This window comes from Aquarana catesbeiana, linkage group LG09, assembly GCF_042186555.1.
Source record: "Aquarana catesbeiana isolate 2022-GZ linkage group LG09, ASM4218655v1, whole genome shotgun sequence".
NCBI classification, from domain to species: domain Eukaryota; kingdom Metazoa; phylum Chordata; class Amphibia; order Anura; family Ranidae; genus Aquarana; species Aquarana catesbeiana.
Genome location: NC_133332.1, coordinates 316,163,109 through 316,190,879, shown reverse-complemented (window position 1 = coordinate 316,190,879; position 27,771 = coordinate 316,163,109). Strand labels below are relative to the sequence as shown.

The following is a 27,771-nucleotide window of genomic DNA, read 5'->3' as shown; positions in this document are numbered from 1 at the left end:
GTGTTTTTTGTATTTTTTTTTCTGGTGTGTTTTTTTTAAATTTTATCTGATGTGTGTGTTTTTTGTATTTTTATTGATTGTATCTGATTAGTGTGTGTGTGTTTTTTTTTTCTTTTTTAATTGATTTCAGTCTGCCTCTCTGTACTCCCAACAGTAGTTTTCACTGTAATTGCTGCACCTATTCTGGTCATGCTTGTTTCAGGTATCAGAAGGGTTAATGGAGCTGGTTAAAGAGGAAGTAGGGAGAGGGTGTCCCCCCCCTTTTGTGTTGGAATCCTTTTGTTTTTTTTTTGTCCTCAATGGGTAGCTCAGTGTTTACCTTTTTATTGTGCCCCTCAGGAGATGGAGGACTCTGTAACCCGGATGTAGAATCCGGCACTACCTGTGGTTTCCGGTCGGAGATGACCCGGAAGTGATCCTCTCACAAGCCGGATGACCACCGAGGAGGAGGAGGAGAGGAGAGGAGAGGAGAGGAGATCTCTGATCGGAGAGGAAGAGCCCGAAATCTCCGGAGGATCATCCCGTGGAATGAGGATTATTGTATGAGAGGTGGAGGGATCTGACACCGCCGGTAAGATGCTTTATTATTATTATTATAATACAGGATTTATAATATTATTATTATTATACAGGATTTATAATATTATTATTATTATACTATACAGGATTTATACTATTATTATTATTATACAGGATTTATACTACTATTATTATTATTATTATTATACAGGATTTAGTATCGTACAGGCTTTATATTATTGTTATTATTTTATTATACAGGATTTATACTACTATTATTATTTTATTTTATTATACAGGATTTATATTAATATTATTATACAGGATTTATATTATTAGACAGGATTTATATTATTATACAGGATTTATAAAGTTACATTACAATTCAATACAGGAGAGATCAGAGGGTCCTGCGCCTTTAGAGCTTACAATTCTCAACATTATTTTTATACGTTATTATTATTATACAGCATTTATACTATTATTATTATTATACAGGATTTATACTATTATTATTATTATTTTTTATTATACAGGGTTTATACTACTATTATTATTTTATTATACAGGATTTATATTATTAGACAGGATTTATATTAGTATTATTATTTTATTATACAGGATTTATAAAGTTACATTACAATTCAATACAGGAGGAATCAGAGGGTCCTGAACCTTAGAGCTTATAATTCTAAGCATTATTTTTATACATTATTATTATTCAGGATTTATTATTATTATTATTATTATTATTATTATTATTATTATTATACAGGATTTATAAAGCGCCAGCAGTTTGCACAGCACTCTACAACATGGGGGCAGACAGTAAAGTTACATTACAATTCAGTGCAGGAGGAATCTGATTGCCCTTCTCCTTATAGTTTACAATCTTAAGGATTATTTTTATACATTATTATTATTATTATTATTCAGGATTTATATAGTGCTAACACTTTGCAGAGCGCTTTACAACATGAGGGCAGACCATACAGTTACAATACAATTCAATACAGGAGGGATCGGAGTGCACTGCGCCTTTAGAGCTTACAATTTAAAGGATTAATTTTATACAGAATATAATATATATTTTAGTATCATACAGGATTTATATAGTGCTAACAATCTGCACAGCACTTTACAGCACAGTTACAATATAATTCCATTCAGATCCAGATGTTCCTGATCATGGAGTTTACAATCTAAATGGATTTTATTTTTTTATACATGATTATTATTGTTAGTCAGGGTTTATATTATTATAATAAAAACAACAAAATAATATAAATTCCGAATAAATTTATTATACAGGATTTGTAATATTTTGTTGTAGTAATTTATATTATGTTGATAACAATAACATAATATAAATCTATTATTATTGTTATTATTATTATTACAACAAAATAATATAAATTCTGAATTATTATTATTATTATTATTATTATACAGGATTTATATGATTTTGTTGTAGTACTAATAATATTACAGGATTTATATTATGATAACAACATAATATAAATCATGTATTAATAGTATAATTACAACACAATAATATAAATCCTGTACTATTATTAATATTATTATTACAACAAAATAATATAAATCCCATATAATAATAATTATACAGGATTTACAGTATATAGTGCTAAGTCTGCATTGCGCTTTTCAGTACAGTTACAAGAGGAATCCAGGGGGGGGGGGGGGGGCTGCTCCCAATCTAAAATACTATATAGATGCGATTACTGTGCTATGGACATGCAAACACTCCTGCAGGGACTACCCCCGAGGATATTTATCATGGGGTAGAACGTCCAATCATGGGGCTCCATAGGGCTGCTTCGCTAAAGCTGCCCATACACCAGAACATTTTTGTTCAAATTTTTTTTTTTTTTTTTGGAACATTCTTTCAATTTTCTAATGGTTAGTGGGGCCAAATCAACGTTTTTTTTTTCCATAGCGAAGACAACATTCAAAGATGGATTGTGTTCTCGAATGACTAAAAATTCGTACTGCAAATGTGGTTTTCATTCGGCAAAAATTGTACATATTGCCTGTTTTTAACCACTTGAAGATCTGGCAAATTCTTCTTTTTTTTTTTTTTTTTTTTTTTTTTTTAACATTAAGTAAGATCAGAAATGTGTGTGTTTTTTTTTTTTTTTAATTTTTTGCTAGAAAGTTACTTAGAACCCCAAATAAATAAAATATATAATTATAATTATAAAAATTTTAGCAGAGGCTGGGTGTTGAAATTTTTTATGTCACATGGTATTTGTGCAGTGTTTTTTTTTTTTTTTTTTTTAAACTGAATTAAAAAAAAAGAAGCTTTTTTTATTATTGAATTTTAATGCAAAAATAAAATATATAACACAATTTGTTGGTCAAGTATAAAAAGATGATGTTAGGCCGAGTAAATGGATACCTAACCTGTCACATTTTTAAAATTGTGCGCGCTCGTTGAATGGTCGAAAAACTACGATACTTAAGGCTCCCTTTTTACACCTGAGCGATTTGGATCGCGGGCAGAATCGTCGTGATTCTGCCCGCAAATCCAGAATCATGGCAAAATGCGGAAACGCCATTATTTCCTAATTGCACCCCAAAATGTGGTGCGAATTTTCCGCAAGTGCCGAGCGTCAAAACGCACTACAATCACGGGAAAAAAACGCAAACCCTCCCGACTCTGAGCCGAGATTTGGTACATGAACGTGTTGTGTTTTTCTCCCTTCGTCTTTCAGGACAGCACCTGGAGAGAGCGCAGCTCCACCCACTTTCCCAGGAAACACTGCAGTCAGTTTCTTTAAAGACCGGACACTTCCACCATGGCCTCAGTTGTAGTGTTTCCTCCGCCATGGTGGAAGCGCTGCAGGGAACCAGGGGTGTGCTGCGCTTTCTCCAGGTGGTGAAAGTTAGGGCATACCGGATCGTTTTTCTTCTTTTCCTAAGACAGCCCAGCATCCTCCCTGACGTGTGGGGGATTCTCCGGTGCCTCCTCCTCTTCATGCTCGGCGAGAGCCAGGCTGCGAGGGTCCCGCTCCTACAGACCGGTGGCAGGGCTGTGGAGTAGAGCGGCGTCTATTCCACGGGCCGCACGCCTTCCGGGTTCGGATGGCAAGCGCGTCATTTCCGACCGGGGGCGGGGCCTCGAGCGGCGCGACGCGGCTTCCGGTTCCGGCCGCAGGAGGGGGGGGCGGTCTCCACGGCTGATTTCATTTCCGGCCCTCACAGCGGTGAGCGGCCCGGGAAAATCAAATAAAAGAGCACAAACGCCGCTGTGTGTCCTGTCAATAATGGAGGACGATCAGACGGCGGTGGCAGGAGCAGGAGCCACAACAATCAGCCAGGCTCAGGTAAGCAGGGATACTGGTCTCTGTCTTTACTCTATGGGCATTTATAATGTTTATATATTATCCCTTCCCTAAAAAAAAAAAAAAAAAGAAAAAAAAAAAAAAAAAAAAGTGGGGAGCCTGCAGATCACTTGGTCCTGAGTACTAAAGGAGGGATAAGTGATTAATTATGTTTTAAGGTGGATCTGTGGGGTGATTCACCGGCTGTGGAACAGATCATAGGTGTTAAAGGGTTAACTTCCTTGGTGGTGTTTTTTTCTGTGTTCCTTATACAGCATGTAAGCTGTTGTTTGTGAAATATGGTTCAGCTATTGTCTTTTTTCCCTTGGGATATTGCAGAAGGCTAAAGAAAAGACCAAGCATGTCTCCCCTATTGTTAAAAGGAAGTGTCCCTCTTGTAAGGGGTTACTGAGGGATTCCTGGCCCAAAGTATTATGCAAATCTTGCATTACGGACATAGTTAAGGAGGAGACAGCTCCTGCTAGTCCTGCAGCTCAACAAAGCGAATTGCTAAGCTCTTTCAGGAAGGAACTGGCAGACACCTTTGAGTCCTTCAGGTCCTACCTAGATAGGCGTCCAACGGCGCATAGCAGTGTGGTGCCACATTCTCAATCCTCTGTTTCAGCATCCAGAGGGGGCAGCGACTCAGAGGAGGAGGAAAGTAACATTTTACTAAATTCGGAGGAGGAAGCAGAAGAAGTAAATGAAGCTTCTTCTCCTTCTTCTAGGTACAAGTTATCCCTTGAGGAGGTAGATGATCTACTAAGAACAATTCATACTACCCTTAACATCACAGAGGATAAGGCTCAGCTATCCCTACACGATAAGATGTTCCAAGGCCTCGGGGAGGAAAAACACAGGGTTTTTCCTGTACATAAATTCCTATCAGAGACCATTAAGAGGGAGTGGAAGGATCCAGAGAGAGCCCCCTTCTTTTCTAAATCCCTCAAGCGAAGGTTTCCGTTTGATGAGGATAGCTCGCATATTTGGAATAAAAAGCCAAGACTAGACGCAGCCTTTTCCCAGGTATCTAGGAATACTGACCTGGCCTTTGAGGACATGGGTATCCTTAAAGATACCATGGACAAAAAGGCAGACTCCCTATTAAGGAAGGCATGGGATTCTTCTTTAGCAAATTTGAAGCCTGCCATGGCCTCAACTGTGGTAGCCAGAAATCTGGAACACTGGCTGGAGCAGCTGAAAATCCACATTGAGGCAGGGACGCCTCGTAAGGATCTGCTAGATACGCTACCGGTGTTATCAAAGGCGGTAGGGTATATAGCAGATGCCTCAGGTAGGGTATATAGCAGATGCCTCAGCGGAGTCAATCAGGATGTCAGCCAGATCCACAGCTCTGATAAACTCAGCTCGCAGGGCGTTATGGGTCAAGACATGGACAGGGGATACTGCTTCAAAGACAAAATTATGCGGTTTACCCTTTGAAGGTGATCTAGTGTTTGGCCCTGGGCTGGAAGCTATTCTTGACAGAACAGCTGACAAAAAGAAGGCTTTCCCTATAAAGAAGAAGGTACTTCCGCAAGGCAACAAAAATTTTCGTGCTTTTCGAAAGACCCCAGATACCAAAGAGGCAGGCTACAAAAGGCCTTGGAAGTCTCAAAGAGGGAGGGGTAAGTCAGGAGTACTTTTTCGCCCCCCAACCACAAGCCCAAAAACCCAGTGACGGTCACCCAACTGTGGGAGCAAGGTTACAGACCTTCTTTTTACAGTGGAAGACTATAACAAGCAGCCAGTTTATCCTCAAGACCATCTTGGAGGGTTACAGGCTGGAATTTTCTCAACCTCCTCCTGTGCGTTTTTACATAACCCAGGCTCCCCGAGACTCAGAAAAGTCACTAGCAATGACAGCTATCCTGAAGGACTTGATGCTACAAAAGGTGATAGTGAACGTACCCCCTGGGGAATTAGAACAGGGGTGCTATTCACACATATTTCTTGTGAAGAAACCGTCGGGAAAATTCAGGCTCATCCTGAACCTGAAGATTCTAAACAAGACTATCAGGTACAAGAAGTTCAGGATGGACACAATATTCTCAGTGAAGAATCTCCTGACCCCGGGATGTTTTATGGCTTCCATAGACCTGAGAGATGCATACTTGCATGTACCAGTAGCGTCAACATCTCAGAAACACCTAAGGTTTGCGATAAAACTGGGGGAATCTACCCTTCATCTCCAGTTCAGAGCTCTCCCTTTCGGGCTGTCATCCTCTCCGAGGATTTTTACAAAAATCCTGGCGGAGGCCTTGGCCCCACTCAGAGTAGAGGGGGTATCAGTCCTGCCCTATCTGGACGATCTACTAATTTTTGCCAAAACAAGGGACCTGTTAGTGAGAGATCTGGAAAAGACAATGAGACACCTGGTAGGTCTAGGATGGATAATCAACGAGGAGAAATCAAACTTGATTCCATCTCAGACCATACTATTCTTGGGTTACACGATAGATTCCATCCAGGAGAAAATTTTTCTCCCCGAAGGGAAGAGGGGGAAGCTTCAGGAGGCAGTGAAGAAGACGCAGACAAATATGCCAATCTCCATAAGAGCAGCTATGTCGGTCTTAGGGCTACTCACTGCGACTATTCCAGCGGTGCAGTGGGCACGTCTACATGGAAGGGAGCTCCAGCAGACAATTTTAACGAGTTGGTCCTATGGAGAGTCCCTAGAAAAATTAATAAGGATACCTGCGCGGGTTCAGAGGAAGCTTTGGTGGTGGAGAAATCACTCAAACCTGAACAGGGGTCTGCTCTGGAGTTTTCCTTTGCAGAAAAGATTAACAACAGACGCAAGTTCCTGGGGTTGGGGCGCCCACCGGGACGAGCAGATGGCTCAGGGGAGTTGGACAGACTGGGAAGCCAGAAAGTCCTCCAATTGGAGAGAGCTGAGGGCTATTCTCTTGGGTCTATGGGCCTTCGAAAGAACAGTCCGGGGCCATCATGTTCAGGTCCTATCGGACAATGCCACAGCGGTGGCCTATATATCAAGGCAGGGAGGAACAAGGAGCAGGGCTCTGCTATCCTTGGCACTCCAGATTCTAGCCTGGGCAGAAGACAGGCTAAACTCCATAACAGCGATACATCTGAAGGGAGATTTAAACCTTATGGCAGACTTTCTGAGCAGAGAAAGAGTACTGGAAGCAGAATGGAGTCTGAATGTAGAGACTTTCCAACAACTAACAGAAAGATGGGGAATGCCCCAAATAGATCTTTTCGCATCCCAAAAGAATGCAAAAGTAGAGGCCTTCTTCTCACTGAACAGGCAGGATCAGGCAGAGGGATTGGATGCATTAGCGCAGCCATGGAAATTCCAGTTGTGCTACGCCTTTCCCCCCTTTCAGATGATCCCCTTGGTCTTAAGAAAGCTACAGAAAGAGAACACGACTATGATTCTGGTGGCTCCTTTCTGGCCCAAACGGGCTTGGTTCGCAACAATACAGGGGATGGCGGTGGAACCTTATTGGGAGCTTCCGCTTCGGAAGGACCTCCTAACGCAGGGCCCCCTTCATCACCCAAATACCCAGCATCTCAGGTTGACAGGTTGGTTACTGAGGAGCAGATGTTAAAAAATAAGGGCCTTTCAGATAAACTGGTCTCTACCCTGCTGAACAGTCGTAAGGAGGTTACCAGGGCCATCTACTTCAAAACGTGGAAGCGATTTAATAGCTGGTGTGCAATTAGGATGCTTTCGCCACAGGAAATCGCTCCAGTGCTAGAGTTTCTCCATGAGGGAATGGAGATGGGGTTGGCAGCTAGCACCCTAAAAGTGCAGGTAGCTGCATTATCGGTTTTTCTTGAGAGGCAATTATCAAGGGAGCCGCTTATTATTAGGTTTTTCAAGGCATTGGCCAGAGCTAGGCCAATACCTTTTAAGTTTTTTCCTAGATGGGACCTGTCTGTGGTTCTGCGGGGTCTAATCAAAGGGCCTTTTGAACCTCCAGAGGAAGCGTCAATCAGGCTATGGTCGTTAAAAATAGTCCTGTTAGTAGCAGTAACTTCAGCTAGGAGAGTAAGCGAGTTACAAGCTCTTTCCATAAGAGAACCCTTTTGTTATATTTTTCCAGACCGGGTAGTGCTAAAAACTGACCCGGGTTTCTTGCCAAAGGTGGCATCAGCATTTCATAGGGAACAAGAGATAATTCTCCCTACCTTTTGTCCTAACCCGTCCAGTGCTAAGGAGAGGTCTTTCCATTCCCTGGACGTGAGAAGGTGTTTATTACATTATATAGAGATAACGAAAGATTTTAGAAGATCAGATTCGCTCTTTGTTCTCTTCTCTGGTCCACGGAAGGGGTATAGAGCATCCAAAAGCACCATAGGTAGATGGCTCAGAATGGCCATCAGCGAAGCTTATAAAGCTTCAGGAGCAGAGCCCCCTAAGGGGGTAGTAGCCCATTCAACAAGGGCAGTAGCAACGTCCTGGGCAGAGAGGGCAGGGGCTTCCCCGGGTCGGATCTGTAAAGCGGCCACGTGGACAAGTTTCTCCACCTTCACCCGCCACTACAGGTTGGACTTGCTATCAGCAGCGGAACAGTCGTTTGGCAGGAAGGTCCTGCAGGCGGTGGTCCCACCCTAGAGTAAGTACTCTGTTATCATCTCCAGGTGCTGTCCTGAAAGACGAAGGGAGAAAACCCTAGTTAGACTTACCGGTAACGGTATTTCTACGAGTCTTTCAGGACAGCGCCGATGACCCGCCCTAAGTTTTGAGGTTGTAAGATGTGTTATTGCTGTGTTCTGCTTATCTAATTTCAGCATGGCTGGAGGTACTCTATGAACAACTGAGGCCATGGTGGAAGTGTCCGGTCTTTAAAGAAACTGACTGCAGTGTTTCCTGGGAAAGTGGGTGGAGCTGCGCTCTCTCCAGGTGCTGTCCTGAAAGACTCGTAGAAATACCGTTACCGGTAAGTCTAACTAGGGTTTTTTTTTTTTTTTGTTTTTTTTTGAGTGGAGGGAGGTGCGTTCAAATGAATGGTGACTTTCAAAAAAACGCTTCACTGGAACAAAAAAAAGCTTTAAAAAAAACAAAAAAAAAAAACACGCCGCTGCAGCTGTTGCTGCCTTACACACTCTTAGGTGTGAATGGAGCCTTAATATCTCCATAGGCGACACTACATTTTTTTTACGTTAAGAGTGACAGAGGAGGTCTAGAGCTAGAATTATTCCTCTCGTGCTAACGGTCGCGGCGATACCTCACATGTGTGGTGCGAACACCGTTTTACATATGTGTGCTCGACTTGCGTATGCGTTCGCTTCTGAGTGTGGAGTGACGAAAATGCTCGTCGCTTCTGGTCTCCTAGACCATACAGGTGATAGGTGACAATCCGGTCCCTAAATGCCTCCTATTGCAAGCCGGCGCAATTTGCCGAGTTGGATGTTGGGCTCTCCACTGGATGGCGGCCCCTTTCTGCCACCTGTAAATGCGATCCAGAGGCTAATTAGCTACTAGGATTGCCTTTATCTAAAAAGAGCATTGCCGGCTGAAAAAAAAATAAAAATAATTTGTATATATATATTTTTTTATTATATTATTCTCTCTATATAATTTTTTTTTTTTTTTTTATACCCTCACATTTTTGTAAATCTTTTCTTCTATCTTTTCATGTGACAACACTGAAGAAATGACACTTGTCTACAATGTAAAGTAGTGAGTGTACAGCTTGTATAACAGTGTAAATTTGCTGTCCCCTCAAAATAACTCAACACACAGCCATTAATGTCTAAACCGCTGGCAACAAAAGTCAGTACACCCCTAAGTGAAAATGTCCAAATTGGGCCCAATTAGCCATTTTCCCTCCCCGGTGTCATGTGACTCGTTAGTGTTACAAGGTTTCAGGTGTGAATGGGGAGCAGGTGTGTTAAATTTGGTGTTATCGCTCTCACTCTCTCATACTGGTCACTGGAAGTTCAACATGGCACCTCATGACAAAGAACTCTCTGAGGATCTGAAAAAAAGAATTGTTGCTCTACATAAAGATGGCCTAGGCCAGTGATGGTGAACCTCGGCACCCCAGATGTTTTGGAACTACATTTCCCATGATGCTCACCTACATTGCAGAGTGCATGAGCATCATGGGAAATGTAGTTCCAAAACATCTGGGGTGCCAAGGTTCACCATCACTGGCCTAGGCTATAAGAAGATTGCTGAGACCCTGAAACTGAGCTGCAGCACCGTGGCCAAGACCATACAGCGGTATAACAGGACAGGTTCCACTCAGAACAGGCCTCACCATGGTCCACCAAAGAAGTTGAGGTCACGTGCTCAGCGTCATATCCAGAGGTTGTCTTTGGGAAATAGACGTATGAGTGCTGCCAGCATTGCTGCAGAGGTTGTAGGGGTGGGGGGTCAGCCTGTCAGTGCTCAGACCATACGCCGTACACTGCATCAAATTGGTCTACATGGCTGTCATCCCAGAAGGAAGCCTCTTCTAAAGATGATGTACAAGAAAGTCCACAAACAGTTTGCTGAAGACAAGCAGACTAAGGAGATGGATTACTGGAACCATGTCCTGTGGTCTGATGAGACCAAGATAAACTTATTTGGTTCAGATGGTGACAAGCGTGTGTGGGGGCAACCAGGTGAGGAGGACAAAGACAAGTGTGTCTTGTCTACAGTCAAGCATGGTGGTGGGGGTGTCATGGTCTGGGGCTACATGAGTGCTGCCGGCACTGGGGGGCTACAGATCATTGAGGGAACCATGAATGCCAACATGTACTGTGACATACTGAAGCAGAGCATGATCCCCTCCCTTCAGAGACTGGACCGCAGGGCAGTATTCCAACATGATAACCACCCCAAACACACCTCCAAGATGACCACTGCCTTGCTAAAGAAGCTGAGGGTAAAGGGGATGGACTGGCCAAACATGTCTCCAGACCTAAACCCTATTGATCATCTGTGGGACATCCTCAAACAGAAGGTGGAGGAGCACAAGGTCCCTAACATCCACCAGCTCTGTGATGTCATCATGGAGGAGGGGAAGAGGACTCCAGTGACAACCTGTGAAGATCTGGTGACCTCCATGCCCAAGAGGGTTAAGGCAGTGCTGGAAAATAATGGTGGCCACACAATATATTGCCACTTTGGGCCCAATTTGGACATTTTCACTTAGGGGTGTACTGACTTTTGTTGCCAGCGGTTTAGACATTAATGGCTGTGTGTTGAGTTATTTTGAAGGGACACATGAAAAGATAGAAGAAAAGATTTACGCAAATGTGACTGAGGGGCGTACTTACTTTTGTGAGAGAATGTATCTGTGTATTGTAACCTGATTGCTGGATTGTAAGAATTTCTTTTCTTTCTTTCTTAGTTACGAATTATCCGAATCAGTTCATTCGGAAATATTCAAATTAACGCGAAAACCCGTTTTAACAAATTTTTCAAAACTTAAGGACGAAAATTAGAAAACCTAATAAATATAAAATAACTAACTAATAACTATTAATAAATATTAAATTATAGGTATTGGAACTTCCTTTCAAATTTGGCCGTTTAGTGAACATAACGAATATGAATTTATCCGAAGTTACGAATTATCCAAAATAAAGAATGGCGCATCTAAACAAAATGGAATGTAATGAATAGATAAATAACAATAATAAAAATGTTTTATTATTATTTATAATAATTTGTTACATTCCATTTGTTTAGATGCGCCATTCTTTATTTCGGATAATTCGTAACTTCGGATAAATTCATATTCGTTATGTTCACTAACGGCCAAATTTGAAAGGAAGTTCCAATACCTATACGTTAATAGCTGGTTATTATTTTGGATTTTCGTTCTTTCGGATTCCGAATTTTCGAATTTCTGCGCCTATGCGTTCGTGCAATTTTTGGTGGAAATTCGCGCCTGCGTGCAAAAACTTATTGGGCATTTGCACAAATATGTGCGTATTTGCACGCATGAGGCGTAAATTACTGAGCAAAATTGCAGATTTTAAAATTTTTTATTTTACTGAAGAATCCACGGCTCTTGTTTGCTCGCCTGTGTGCATAGGAACATTACAATTAATGGGCTTTTATTTTAGCTCAGTAAAAAAAAAAAAAAAAATTGTAGCAAGTTTTTTCAAGTCCTTATAAGATACGAGTGAGACGGAACGCGTGCGTCAGAATGGAGCTCGGAGGGGGAGGAGAAAGCGGAGCAGGGGCATGTTAGTGTATATACAGGCACACAGAGAACGCAATGATTCATGGGAACCGTAGTTTCTTTTCCTATTGGCTCAGTGAACTACATTCCCAGATGGCATTGCTACAAGGAAGAAAGAGGATCTCTGAATGCAATTTTATTTTATTTTTTTAATTACTCTGAAAATTTAGTTATCCACAACACAGAGGTGAGCAATTTTTACATAACAATGATTATGCACATTTAGATTGTAATCTATCTTAGGGATGATTTATGAAGGAATTCGATTCTTTGGTGCTGAAGGTGAACTTGCGCTTTAAGAATAAAAATGAATACAGCCATCGCATCTAGGCTGACAAAACTGTACCAGGGGCAGCAATGGTCAGGAAGTATTGTAGGACTACATAACACCTCCCTCTCTACTTCAATGGGGGGGGGGGGGGGGTGTTTTGTAGTACATAGAGACAGCAATGCTAACTAATAACAGGACAGGACTTTATCACATGCTCACTAGACCAGTCGTAGTAGTATGTTGTGTGTTTTGTTTTTGTTTTTAGGTTGTTTTTTATATATTTATTTTTTGTTTTATTCTTTTTGTTTTGTATTCTTTTGTGGTGTGTTGCGTGTGTTTTTTTTTTTTTTTGTTTGTTTCTTTTTTCGTTTTTATTGTTTGTTTTAATTTATTTTTTTGTTTTGGTATTCTTTTTGTTTTGTATTTTTTTTTGTGTGTGTGTGTGTGTGTGTGTGTGTGTGTGTGTGTGTGTTTGTTTTGGTTTTTTTTTTTTTTTTTTTTTTTTTTTTTTTTTTTTTATTCTTCTTCTGCATCTTGTTGATCAGAGTTAATAACACTTTTCAGAGGTACAGTATCTCACAAAAGTGAGTACACCCCCCACGTTTTTTGTAAATCTTTTTTATTGTATCTTTTCATGTGACAACACTGAAGAAATGAAGACATGTACTGTGACATACTGAAGCAGAGCATGATCCCCTGCCTTCAGAGACTGGGCCGCAGGGCAGTATTCCAACATGATAACCACCCCAAACACACCTCCAAGACCACCACTGCCTTGCTAAAGAAGTTGAGGGTAAAGGTGATGGACTGGCCAAGCATGTCTCCAGACCTAAACCCTATTGATCATCTGTGGGACATCCTCAAACGGAAGGTGGAGAAGCACAAGGTCTCTAACATCCACCAGCTCTGTGATGTCATCATGGGGGAGGGGAAAAGGACTCCAGTGACAACCTGTGAAGCTCTGGTGACCTCCATGTCCAAGAGGGTTAAGGCAGTGCTGGAAAATAATGGTGGCCACACAAAATATTGACACTTTGGACATTTTCACTTAGGGGTGTACTGACTTTTGTTGCCAGCGGTTTAGACATTAATGGCTGTGTGTTGAGTTATTTTGAGGGGACAGCAAATTTACACTGTTATACAAGCTGTACACTCACTACTTTACATTGTAGACAAGTGTCATTTCTTCAGTGTTGTCACATGAAAAGATAGAATACAATATTTACAAAAATGTGAGGGGTGTACTTACTTTTGTGAGATACTGTATATTTAACTGACCAAAGTGAGTAAATAAAGATACATTTGTGGTTACATACACTTTTCAGTATTCTCCCGTGGGGCCCCTCTCCTATCCCGGGGGGGCCCCCTAGGAGCCGCTTGGCTATTTTTACACCACTGGGCTGGCCTATACTTCCTCCGGCCATACACAGTTAGAATTTTAATTCCAATGTTTGACTGAACGATGGGGCATATTCCTTCGCCACAGCTTTTGATGTTCCCATCATTCAACAGAGAACTTTTGTAACAAAGTTACGAAAACAAACCAACACAAAAAAAAAAAAACCTTCGTCTGCCATGCCAATGCTTCAGATTTTGACTCTCGCCCCCCCTCTTTGGGTTGCACAGGCGCCATTAAAGTGCAGACCAGGATGTCGGACGAGTGGGTGGCTGATGGCGGCCGACGAAGCCGCAGGGTGAAGGCCTCCGCCATGACCTTTCAGGAGATGACGGACATGGTCCAGGTTCTGGACGAAAAGGACTACGATGGCAGACTCGCCAATTACACAAGGCCCAACACCCGCAAGGACAAGATCATGGAGAAGGTGGTGCGTCGGCTGCGGCGCCGTTACAGCGTGGAACGGTCCAAGGACCAGCTGCGCAAGAGGTGGTCGGATCTGAAACACAGAGAGGAGGAGCAGCTGCGCAAGATCCGGAAAATCATTAAAAAAAGTAAGTGTGCCGTGTCCTCGGATTACTGCGTTTTTGTTGCATGTCCAGCATTGCCCTTCCCTTTACATGTCTTCCTCTGATGAGCCCCGGGGTTCAGGAATGGGTTCCGCTCAAACCCAGAAGTTAGTCGTCATTGGCAGGCCGATGAGCTGTTTGGAGGAGATTCCCCACCCTCTTAATTGCAGGTATTCAAAGATCAGGGATGCTCGTGACGTCATTGACCTTATATGGACACGTGGTCAAAATTGGGTCAATGGCGTTGAAGATGACAATGACCACATTAGGTCAATAAAACTGACCTGATATGTCCATATCGGGCAATGACCGGGCTCGACAAATCCTAGGCTCCACGGCGACAAGAAATTGTGTCCTGGCGCCTGGGCTGCTGCCCAAATGCTCCACTTGCCCGTCTGTGGGCCCCCTCGGTAGCGGCATAGTGGGTGCCGCCGGGTAGAAGGGAGGGAGGACGTGTGACGTCACTTCCAGGTTCTTGTTGACAGTTTCCTGGTCATCATTCCGAGAGAGAATATATAGTGCAGTGCAATGTGCATTGCATTCAGTGGAGCACAGAGGAGGCCTGCAGAACCAAAAAAAAAACTGTTTACATTCGTTATTTGCATAAATTTGTTTGAAGTGGAGGGCCACCCTGGAAAAAAAAATTCCACCAAAAATCCTAAAAAAAAAAAAAAAAAAAAAAAACATTTGGAAAAAAAAACATTTATACTTACCTAAACCCTTGTTGCTAGGCAGTCTTCCTAATCTGCCTCTTCCTATTCCGTGGTGAGTTCTTCTCCTCGGTGAGCGGCCCCGTTGTCTTCTGGGAACTGTGTGTGTTCCCAGAACACAACGGGGCCATTCACAGATCGCCCGCGCCGCTCGCGCGTGCGCAGTAGGAAACTGGCAGTGAAGCCGCAAGGCTCCACTGCCTGTTTCCCTTACCTAGGACCTAGGAGGTGACGGGACCCAAGAGCCGAGAGACGGGTCGGCCTCGGGCGGCCGACATCGCGGGCACCCAGGAGAGGTAAGTAATTATTTAAAGTCAGCAGCTACAGTGTTTGTAGCTGCTGACTTTAAAATTTTTTTTTTTTTTTTTTTTTTTTTTTTTTTTAGCTGGCCGGAATCAATCAATTGAACCAAATTTGGAAAATTCTAATCAAATTTATATTTCTTCTCCATTCTATTCTTTTCCATTCTATTCTTTTCTAATTTAATCTATTTTATTCTATTCTTTTCTGTTTGAATTTTAATTTATTCTATTTGAAGTTTGAATTTCAGGAGATGGTTATATTCTTTTTATTTTATTCTATTTTTTCTGTTCTTTTCCTTATACTCTATTCTTTTCTATTTTTATCTATTCTTTTATTTTTTATTCTGTTCCTTTTTTTTTTTTTTTTTTTTTTGTATTCTTCTTTTATTTTGTATTGTATTCGCATTAGAAAGAATTCTATTTGAATTTTCGAAAGATGGTTATATTATTTTTATTCTATTCTTTTCCTTTTCTTTTTTCAATTTTACTCTCCTTTTTTTGTTTTTATTCTATTCGCAGTTTGAATTTCGGAAGATGGTTATATTTTTTTCTATTTTATTCTATTCTATTTTTTCTGTTCTTTTCCTGTCTACTCTATTCTTTTATTTTTTGTTCTTTTCTATTCAAATTGATTCTATTTGAAAAATCATCTAATTTGGGAAGATGAATATTTTCTATTTTATTGTTGTGGTTTTTTTTTTTTTTGTATTTTATTCCTTTATTTTATATTCTATTCGCATTAGAATTCTATTTGAATTTTCGAAAGATGGTAATGTTATTTCTATTTTATGCTAGTCTTTTTTGTTTTTCCCATTTCTATTCTATTCCAATTTGTTTTCTATTCTTTTTTGAACTTCAAATTTCACAAGATGATATTTTTTCCATTCTATTCTATTCTTTTTTTTTTTTCTTCTATTCTCCTCCTTTTTATTTACTAGTCTATTTTACTCTGTTTTACTCTATTCTATTCGGAAATTAAAATCGAATTTGAAAATGTTACGAATTTTGGTTTTGTTATATTGGACCCGTTTAAATTTACTATTGTAATGTATCCGAATTTTCAAATAACAAAAAAAAAAATATATATATATTTTATTATTATTTATTTTTAATTGTAAAAAATATATATATATATATATATATATATATATATATATATATATATATATAATATTTCTTACAATTAAAAATAAATAATAAAATATATATATATTAAAGTTACACCCAATCACATGAAACTACTCCCCCCCCCCCCCCCCCCCCCCCAAAAAAAAAATATGGAGCCCACCCCCACCTATACGCACATACAAAACGTAAATGCATGGAAAATGTAGATTGCGATGCATGTTGCATATCACTGCGCAGGCTGGAATGAGAGTGATAATTCTAGCACCAGACCCCCTTTGTGACTCTAAAATGATGACCTATAGGGGGCTTTTAAATCCTCACCTATAGAAAATATAGGTTAATAAAGTTTGTCGCCATTTCACTGGCGCACACAAATTTAGGGTTTGACACGTTGGGTATCTACTCGGTGCAACCTCCATCTTTTATTATCGCCAAAATATTGGCCCCTTAAAATTAACTTCTAATGTGTTGTGTATTTTTTTTTTTTTTTTATTGAAATTTTGTTTTTCCTAGACCTTTGCAGTAATAGATGACACAAAAACTTGGAACTACCGCTATTTTATTCACTAGGGTGTCTGCTTTCAGAAAATATATTATGTTTTGGGGGTTTTATGTAATCTTCAGGCCTTAAATTTATTTTTTTTGAACATGTGTGCAAAAACTCCGGCCGCAAAAGGGTTAAACCATGGGGTGTCCAACCTGTGGCCCTCCAGCTGTTGCAGAACTACAAGTCCCATCATGCCTCTGCCTTTTGGGAGTCATGCTTGTTTTCCGTCCAGATTAGGCGACCCGTCAGAATTGGTAACGGAAGTGACGTTCCGTCGCCGCCATCTTGCTACACCCTGCACTCCTCCACAGTAACAATACACATAGAAGGGGGCAAGCGGACATCTTGTTGCACCCACCGGAGTTTTGCACTTCACAGTTATTTTTAACGGGAAGCAGTGTGCATAAGGTGGGTGTAACAAGATGTCCGCTTGCCCCCTTCTCTGTGTATCTTTACTGTGGAGGAGTGCGGGGTGTAGCAAGATGGTGGCGACGAAGCCTTACTTCCGTCACCAATTCTGATGGACCACTTGCAACTGTCAGCCTTGCAATGCCTCATGGGTCCTGTAGTTCCACATCAGCTGGAGGACCACAAGTTTGACCCCCATGGGTTAAAGCGGAGATCTCCAAACGACGGCTCTCCAGCTGTTGCGGTACTACGCCTCCCATGAGGCATTGTAAAACTCTGAGATTCACAGACATGATGGGAATTGTAGTTCCTGAACAACTGGAGGGCCATAGTTTGGAGACCCATGGGTTAAAGTATAAGTTCACCTTCGGGAACATGTTACATTGTCCTACCAGTAAGGTTTGTTAGCTGCCTCCTAGTTTCAAAGCAAATTTACAAACCCTGGTTAATGATATCGCGAACATCCTCACCACTTTACGTATGTCAGCTCATTGACTCTGAAAGGGTAACTTCTGGATTCGGACCAAGCCTGATCCCAAGCTCATCACCACTGGTAGCCCTCCCGCATTGATTCTTCCTTCATGTTCTGTTTCTGATTTCTAATCGCACTTTGTTGAATGTACGAGAGGTCTTCAAAATGTTTCCGCACTTTTATTATATAGTGTTGAGTTAAAAAAAAGTGCAGAAACTTTTTGAAGAACCCTCGTGTGTTGCTGTGATTTTTAAAAAAAATTTTTTTTGTGTGCAACTTTTCTAAAACATATTTGTGTAATCTCCAGACAAAAAGCGAGAAAGAGCTGCAGAAGAACAGCAGGCAAACGCTGAGGATGCGGCTGGTCAAGGTGAACATGAGTCCCAAGAACCTTCGGTAGACATTAAAGTCGAGTGTGAAGAAAGTTCATATCCAACAGAGGACAACATCCCTGTGATAAAGATGGAGGATATACCTTTATGTCTGCAGGAGATTTCAAGCACAGGTATGTGATGAGCAGTGGTAAACTTTTTGGTTTAGTCTGAATTTGAGTTCAACCAAACCCAGGAGGCGGCTGTCATTGCTGGGCCAATGAGCTGCGGGTGGCAGGGGATTCACCACCTCACAGCTGCATGTAGAAAGGGCAGGAATGCTCATAACTCCGTTGACCTAACATGGCGGCATGGCCTCCGTTGACCTAACATGGCGGCATGGCCTCCGTTGACCTAACATGGCGGCATGGCCTCCGTTGACCTAACATGGCGGCATGGCCTCCGTTGACCTAACCTGGCGGCATGGCCTCCGTTGACCTAACCTGGCGGCATGGCCTCCGTTGACCTAACCTGGCGGGATGGCTTCCGTTGACCTAACCTGGCGGGATGGCTTCCGTTGACCTAACCTGACGGCATGGCTTCCGTTGACCTAACCTGGCCCCAAGGCCATCGCTGACCTAACCTGGCCCCAAGGCCATCGCTGACCTAACCTGGCCCCAAGGCCATCGCTGACCTAACCTGGCCCCAAGGCCATCGCTGACCTAACCTGGCCCCAAGGCCATCGCTGACCTAACCTGGCCCCAAGGCCATCGCTGACCTAACCTGGCCCCAAGGCCATCGCTGACCTAACCTGGCCCCATGGCCATCGCTGACCTAACCTGGCCCCAAGGCCATCGCTGACCTAACCTGGCCCCAAGGCCATCGCTGACCTAACCTGGCCCCAAGGCCATCGCTGACCTAACCTGGCCCCAAGGCCATCGCTGACCTAACCTGGCCCCAAGGCCATCGCTGACCTAACCTGGCCCCATGGCCATCGCTGACCTAACCTGGCCCCATGGCCATCGCTGACCTAACCTGGCCCCATGACCATCGCTGACCTAACCTGGCCCCATGGCCATCGCTGACCTAACCTGGCCCCATGGCCATCGCTGACCTAACCTGGCCCCATGGCCATCGCTGACCTAACCTGGCCCCATGGCCATCGCTGACCTAACCTGGCCCCATGGCCATCGCTGACCATGGTAGGTGAGTGATGCCACAAGCAACCTGACTCCTTTTTGTGTACATACAGCTACAGGATGGGGGATCCTCCCCGCCCGCAGCACATTGACCAGGTACTGATCGTTATTTTCTGTGCCACATTTGACCTAATGTGGCAATCATTGAGCTAATAAGGCCACATATAATAGTGATGAACTTTGGTTCGATCTGAGTTCAACCAGACCTAGGAGGGAGCTGTCATTGTCACCTCTGCATGAAGGGCAAGGATGCTTATGACTTCACTGACTTTAAATGGCCTTCGCTGAGCTAATACGGCCACATGACCTTATTAGGTGAATGACATTGACCTTGACTTTGTATACTTGCTAATGCGAGGTGGGCAATCCTGATGCTTGTGACATCATTGACCTAATATGGACATTGCTGACCCTTATACAATATGGCTAACGGCCATATTCGGTCAATGACCTAGACCTAAGATGACCATGTGGCCTTATAAGGTCAATGATGTCATCCCCGCCTCCTTTTGTGTACGTGCCGCTGCAAGGCAGGGGTTGTCCCTCGTCTGTAGCTCATTGGCCCAGCACAGACAGCTGAGTTATGGAGTTCAGAATGAACACAAGCTCATCCCTAGTGTGGAGGAGTCACATGTTTCGGGGCATGAAGAGGCCTTTACAGCTGCAAAATTTTAAGTAGTTTTTTGTTTTTGTGTTTCCATTTCCAATAGTGCAAATCACACCGGAAACCACCATGAATAACGTCACGGTGCACCAACTCAGCGCTGAACTGAGGCAATGCAACGCAGAATTGGAATACATGAGACAGCGGATACCTGAGATACAAAGCAGAATTGGTGTCGTTTTACAGACTCTTGAAAAAATGTAATATGTTTATTATGTTGTGTGTTTTTGTTTTTTTAATTTTTTTTTTTTTTAAGCTTATGTTGGCTCTTTTTTAAAAAAATAAATAAAATAGTTGTTCCAAAAAAAAAAAAAAAATGTGTTCCACATTTTTAAATAAAACTATAAATAGAAATGTGGTGTCTGTGTTCTTTATTTGATGTCCTGCTATAACTTTTTGATGATGGGGAAACAGTAATATAGTGAACAAAAAAATAAAAGTGTGTTTTTTTTTTTCCTGAATTGCTGTCTATACCTGCTACTTAAACACAGGCCACTGGCGCCGGCTGTCAGAATGTAATAGTCGAAGCTGGAGATTCATCCGTCTGTGCTGTTTAGCATGGATGGGGAAGCGGTTATTTATTTATTTTTTTTTTTAAGTTTTTAGTTAAAAAAAATCAAAAAAAAATCTGTGTGTGTGTATGGCCAGAATAACCCACTATATCCAAAAAAAACCCCCAAAACTTTCTTACCTTTTGCATCAGTAGTGGTCAACTCTCTTGAGACGGGGGGCTTCAAAAGTGGCTGCACCAAAGAGTCCTACGTAATTGTGAATGTAATGCTGCATAACCCTTTCAGAGACTGTATACACATGCTGCAGGAAATGGTCAAAAACTACAGGCATGCTACAAGAGATGGTCAGAGAGTGTAGACTTGCAATGGGAGATGATCAAAAAAAGACTATAGGCATGCCACAGGAGATAAGAGTGTAGAAGGCTACAGAAGAGGGATGGAGTGTAGAGATGCAACAGAAGATGGTCATAGTCTACAGGCATGCCACAGGAGATGAGACAGCGTGGAAGACTATAGGAGGTGGTTGAAGGTTTTAGACCTGCTACAGGAGATGACTAGAGTGTAGAAGGCCAAAGGAGATGGTCAAAGACTATAGGGATGCTACAGGAGATGGCCAGAGAGTGTAGAAGGCCAAAGGAGATGGTCAAAGACTATAGGGATGCTACAGGAGATGGCCAGAGAGTGTAGAAGGCCAAAGGAGATGGTCAAAGACTATAGGGATGCTACAGGAGATGGCCAGAGAGTGTAGAAGGCCAAAGGAGATAGTCAAAGACTATAGGAATGCTACAGGAGATGGGCATAGAGTGTAGAAGGATACAGGAGAGGGACAGAGTGTAGACATGCAACGGGAGATGGTCAAAGACTATAGGAATGCTGCAGGAGAGAAGGTTATAGACCTGCTACAGGAGATGGTCAGAGAATGTAAAAGGCTACAGGAGATGGTCAAAGACTAAAGGCATGTCGCAGGAGATGGAAAGACAGTGTAGAAGGCTATAGGAGATGGTCAAAGGTTATAGATCTGCTACAGGAGATGGTCAAAGAGTGTAGACCTGCAACGGGACATGGTCAAAGACTATGGGCATGCAACAGGAGATGGTCAGAGAATGTAGACCTGCAATGGGAGATGGTCAAAGACTATAGGCATGCAACAGGAGATGGTCAGCAGGTTATCCCTTCAAATGCAGACAATGGTTGCCCCCATCCCTTTATATAGATTCCGTACAAAACCTCCTTTTGGGATTTTGTAGGCAACCAAAAAAGGAAGAATTATAAATATATATTGAAAGTTTTTTTATATATTTTTATTTTCATTACACATAATAAAAAACCCTCCCTGTTTTGGGGGTACTAGTTGATTACAACATTATATTATAAAAACAGACAAAAAGAGGGTATGAGATGGACAGCGTGTAGACATGCAACAGAAGATGGTCCTAGACTATAGGCATGCTATAGGAGATGGAAAGAGAGTGTAGAAGACTATAGGAGGCGGTCAAAGACTATAGACCTGCTACAGGAGATGGTCAGAGAGTGTAGAAGACTACAGGAGATGGTCAAAGACTATAGGCATGCTACATGAGATTGACAGAGTGTAGACATTCAACGGGAGATGGTCAAAGACTATAGAAATGCTTTAGGAGATCGCGAATGTAAAGGGCTACAGGAGATGGTCAAAGACTATAGGAGATGGACAGAGTGTAGAAGGCTATAGGAGATGGTCAAAGGTTATAGACCTACTACAGCAGATGGTCATAGAGTGCAGACCTGCAAAGGGAGATGGTCAAAGACTATAGGCATGCTACAGGAGATGGACAGAGAGTGTTGCCATGCAACAGGAGATGGTCAAAGACTATAGAAATGCTTTAGGAGATCGCAAATGTAAAGGGCTACAGGAGATGGTCAAAGACTATAGGAGATGGACAGAGTGTAGAAGGCTATAGGAGATGGTCAAAGGTTATAGACCTACTACAGCAGATGGTCATAGAGTGTAGACATGCAATAGGAGATGGTGAAAGACTATAGGCATGCTACAGGAGATGGTCAGAGGCTGCAGACATACTAAAAGAGATGGTCAGAGAATATAGACCTACTATGGGAGATGGTCAAAAACGTTAGGCATGCTAAAAGATGATCAGAGGAAATGGGGACATGCTTCAGAATATAGTTGTTGCCTAGAGACCATTACATGAGACTGCTGGAGATCACTGTTATTATGAGGCAATAGGGAAACTGACTACTATCTTCAGGGGTCCCAAGGGGGCGGCACAAAACAACATGTAGCCCAAGGGTAGCAGATTGGTTATCAGGGCCTTACATGCACTTTTATCCTCTGCATATTCCGTAACCATGTTTTATTCTTGTTCTTTCAGGGTTGTACACCATGACTGACTCCGAGGTCCTTCACTTTCACTTTGAGCAGCAAGCAAATGGAATTTTGCACAAGATGAACATTCTCCGGGAGCAGAATTTGTTCTGTGACGTGTCCATATACATCAACGATGCCGAGTTCCATGGACACAAGGTGGTCTTCGCCGCCTGCTCCACCTTCATGAGGGATCAGTTTCTGCTGAACCAGTCCAGGCAAGTCCACATCACCATACTCCAAAATGCAGACGTGGGTCAGAAGCTGCTGCTCTCCTGTTACACCGGGGTCCTGCAGGTAAGAAGAAAAGAACTCCTGAAGTACCTAACAGCGGCCAGCTACCTGCAGATGGTCCACATTGTAGAGAAATGCACAGAAGCTCTCTCTCGGTACTTGCAATGCGAGACGTGGGACAACGCGATGGCGCTGAAACCAGAAGAAAAGCCTCATCACGAGCCTCAGATGGACACCGCCAGCAGTCAGGATAAAGATTGCGAGATCATCGAATTGTCAGAAGACAGCCAGTTAAACATGGATTTCCAGGTTAAGAAAGAGGAGAATGACCAGGAACCGTTGCAGAGCCCCAGGTCCAAAAACGAAGACCTTTCAGCTGTGGACATCGACTACAAAGAAGGCAATATCTGTGTTTTCCAAATGGGCTCCATGTCCGACAATGCCGATAACACAGATAACGATCAGTTCCCTCAACCTTGCACCTCTTCAAAATCAAATATCTACTTTTCGGACACTCAGCACTCAATCATAAACTCTACCGTTGACAACCGCGTGCCTGAGGTGCAAGGCGGTCCATACCCGAGCTACCAAGAAGGTGGGGAATCGTCCGCCGGTGCCATGCAGGGCCTTCAGAGCACCGCAGAATGGACTTGTTCCTGGAGACACCAGTGCCCAAAGTGCCCCCGTGGCTTCCTCCACTTGGAGAACTACCTGCGCCACTTGAAGATGCACAAGTTATTCCTGTGCCTGCAGTGCGGGAAGACGTTTACCCAGAAAAAGAACTTGAACCGGCATATCCGTGGACATATGGGCATCAGGCCGTTCCAGTGCTCCGTGTGCCTGAAGACTTTCACGGCCAAGAGCACCCTGCAGGACCACCTCAACATTCACAGCGGGGACCGGCCTTACAAGTGCCATTGTTGCGACATGGATTTCAAGCACAAGTCCGCTTTGAAAAAGCATCTCAATTCGGTTCATGGGAAAAATGGGGGGGATAAGTCGACCTTGGACATTACAAAAGTCACCATAGATTATGACTAGGGTGGGCTGTAGAAGATTGCGGTGCATTTTAATGAACCATCCAAGTGACCCTTTACTTTGCCAGGGTCACCTAACCCCCCTCACCACACACACACACACACCCCTCCCCCCCCTCCATTCAATTGCTTGGAGCAAAGAGAGATAACCCCGTGTAAGCTTAAAGGATCCGGCCTATTCAAACAATTTAAAAACTAAAAATCTATATTTTTATTGCTATAAAATTACTTGGAACCCCAAAACTATATATATATATATATATATATATATATATATATATATATATATATAATTCTTTAACAGGGGCCCTAGAGAATAACATGGCGGTCCTTGCAATTTTTTTTGGCACACGGTAGTTGCGCAGCAGTTTTTTAACGGCAATTTTTTTTTAATATATAATACATTTTATTGGATTAAAAAAAGAAAAACACACACCAGAGAACCCAATTTTTTTTTTATTTTAAAGATAATATGCCGCTTAAATAGATACCTAACATGTCATGCTTTTACACCTCCCCTTTAAATTTTTTTTTTTTATTGCTGTCACAAGAAATGTAAATATCTCTTGTATGCGTTCAATTCTGTTTGCGAGCACAAGGGGGCGGAGGTGCTTTAAAAAAAAATAATATATATATATTTTTTAATTACTTTTTTTTTTATTTTTACACCCCCCCTTTTTAAAATATTGATTTATTTTTTTTATCGTTTTTTTTTTTGCTGTCACAAGAAATGTAAACATCTCTTGTATGCGTTCAATTCTGTTTGCGAGCACGAGGGGACGGGGGTGCTTAAAAAAATAACATTTTTTTTTTTTTTTTTTTATTTTTACACTCCCCCTTTTTAAAATATTGATTTTCTTTTAATTAAAAAAAAAAAAAAAAAATATATATATATATATATATAAATTTCTTGTGACAGCAATAAAAGCGATTAAAATATATATTTCTTTTTTTAATCGCTTGTATTGCTGTCACAAGAAATGTAAACATCTCATGTATACGTTCAGTTCTGTTTGCAAGCACAAGGGGGCGGAGGTGCTTTAAAATAAAATAAAAAAAATTTTATTTTTTTTTTTACACTGCTCCTTATTTATTTATAAGGGGCAGTGTAAAATAAAAAAAAAATACAATCCGCTTTTTTATTTTAAAGCACCTCCGCCCCCTTGTGCTCACAAACAGAATTGAACGTATACATGAGATGTTTACATTTCTTGTGACAGCAATACAAGCGATTAAAAAAAAAAAAAAAAAAATATTTTAATCGCTTTTATTGCTGTCACAAGAAATGTAAACATCTCTTGTATGCGTTCAATTCTGTTTGCAAGCATGAGGGGACCGGGGGTGCTTTAAAAAAAAAAAAAAATGTTTTTTTATTACTTTTTTTTTTTTTATTTTTACACTCCCCCTTTTTAAAATATTTATTTATTTTTTTTATCGCTTTTATTGCTGTCACAAGAAATGTAAACATCTCTCGTATGCGTTCAATTCTGTTTGCGAGCACGAGGGGACGGGGTGCTTAAAAAAAAAAATTATATATATATATATATATATAATTTTTTTTTTTTTTTTAATTACTTTTTTTTTTATTTTTACACTCCCCCTTTTTAAAATATTGATTTTTTTTTTTTATCGCTTTTATTGCTGTCACAAGAAATGTAAACATCTCTTGTATGCCTTCAATTCTGTTTGCGAGCATGAGGGGACGGGGGTGCTTTAAAAAAAAATAAACGTCTTTTTTAAAATTTTTTTTTTTATTTTTACACTCCCCCCCCCCCCCCCCCTTTTTTAGATATTTATTTATTTTTTTATCGCTTTTATTGCTGTCACAAGAAATATAAACATCTCCTGTATGCGTTCAATTCTAGCATGACATGTCCTCTTTTATGGAGAGATCTGGGGGTCAGTTAGACCCCAGATCTCTCCTCTACAATTGAGAGCATCAGATATAAAAAAAAAAAAAAAAAAAAAAATCGATCTAATGCTTTCCAAAAAAAAAAAAAAAAAGGCCTTGTTTTTCAGCGGTCGTGAATCGGAAGTGACGTCATGACGTTGGGCCTCCCAGACCATAGAGGTCAGTGGAGACCATCTTTTCCCCTGTAAATATCTATGGCCAGCCACCGCCGGATGAGTTCCCCCGGCTTCACTATGAGCCAGGTAAGCAGTGGGGGGCGACCCCACGACCGCGTCTCGCCGCTTCTCATCAGCTCTCGGACCGATTTTTAGCGTATTTTCCCAGTTTAGATGGTCAGCAAGTGGTTAAACCGACTGGCCAAAGCTTACACGGGGCTGAGGACTTTCTCCTTGCCCCAGGTGACAGCACTGGGACAATTAATAGGCAACCAGTGTTGTCGCTTGGGCAAAAGCAAGTGGGTTCCATGTCCCCCATACCCGTAGTGCCAGGTATTTCGCTTCACTCTTAGTAGGTGAACAGGGCAGTGTCTGGGGCAGTTTTTGGGAAACGCCCTTCAGCACCCAAGGCGACCATTCAAAAATCTTCCCCATGAACAACTTAAGCGGAAAAAAGGTTGCAGGTTCTTCTTTTTTTGGTGCCCCCCTCTTGCTGAGGAGCACAAGGCAGCCATCTCTTATCCCCTCCACTTCAGACCAGCCTTGGGTGGGGACAAAAAGTGAAGATGTGTATATGCTACTGGAGTGGGGGGGGGGGGGGACTGAAGGGACCCTGTTGTGTGTGTGTTTTATTTTATTTTTTTTTTAACTACACGGGCAAAGTAAAAGGTCACTTTTATCCACCTAAAACAGGGGTCTCCAAACCTTCTAAACAAGAGGCCAGTTAACTGTCCTTCAGAATTTCGGGGTTTCGGACTGTGGCTATCGGGAGTAGAAAAGGTCTTGATGTCCGCAAGAAAAAAACAGTGCCCAATCTTTGGTGTCAATGGGAGGAATTGTGCCCCACAAGGTTGGTGTCAGTGGGAGGGATTGTGCCCCATTGTTGGTGTCAGGGGAGGGATGGTGCCCCATTGTTGGTGTCAGTGGGAGGGATTGTGCCCCATTGTTGGTGTCAGTGGGAGGGATTGTGCCCCACAACATTGGTATCAGTGGGAGAGATTCTGCCCCATTGTTGGTGTCATTGGGAGGGTTTGTGCCCCATTTTTGGTGTCATTGGGAGGGATTGTGCCCCACAACGTTGGTATCAGTGGGAGGGATTGTGCCCCACAACGTTGGTATCAGAGGGAGGGATTGTGCCCCACAACGTTGGTATCAGTGGGAGGGATTGTGCCCCATTGTTGGTGTCAGTGGGAGGGATTGTGCCCCACAACGTTGGTATCAGTGGGAGGGATTGTGCCCCACAACGTTGGTATCAGAGGGAGGGATTGTGCCACACAACGTTGGTATCAGTGGGAGGGATTGTGCCCCATTGTTGGTGTCAGTGGGAGGGATTGTGCCCCACAACGTTGGTATCAGTGGGAGGGATTGTGCCCCACAACATTGGTATCAGTGGGAGGGATTGTGCCCCACAACGTTGGTATCAGTGGGAGGGATTGTGCCCCACACCGTTAGTATCAGTGGGAGGGATTGTGCCCCATTGTTGGTGTCAGTGGGAGGGATTGTGCCCCATTGTTGGTATCAGTGGGAGGGATTGTGCCCCACAATGTTGGTGTCAGTGGG

The 27,771-nt window shown here is 42.3% G+C and overlaps 2 protein-coding genes across 2 annotated transcripts in view; both read left to right on the top strand.

The window, feature by feature from the left end:
* Positions 1–18,271, top strand: part of ZBTB26 (zinc finger and BTB domain containing 26) — a 34,151-nt gene extending 15,880 nt beyond the window's left edge. Inside the window, exons 2-3 of the transcript XR_012236125.1 lie at positions 340–571; positions 18,133–18,271. The gene's annotated coding sequence lies outside the window, so the exon portion shown is untranslated. The remainder of the gene's footprint in view (positions 1–339; positions 572–18,132) is intronic.
* ZBTB6 (zinc finger and BTB domain containing 6) lies at positions 435–25,169 on the top strand. Its single transcript, XM_073600712.1, has 2 exons — positions 435–571; positions 22,881–25,169. The coding sequence occupies exon 2, from the start codon at positions 22,892–22,894 to the stop codon at positions 24,146–24,148; it is 1,257 nt and encodes a 418-aa protein (XP_073456813.1). The 5' UTR covers positions 435–571; positions 22,881–22,891; the 3' UTR covers positions 24,149–25,169.
* Positions 25,170–27,771: the final 2,602 nt, after the last annotated feature.

Bases quoted from the DNA above. Each gene is read 5' to 3' on its own strand.
- ZBTB6 (XM_073600712.1), top strand. From the start codon at position 22,892: ATGACTGACTCCGAGGTCCTTCACTTTCACTTTGAGCAGCAAGCAAAT.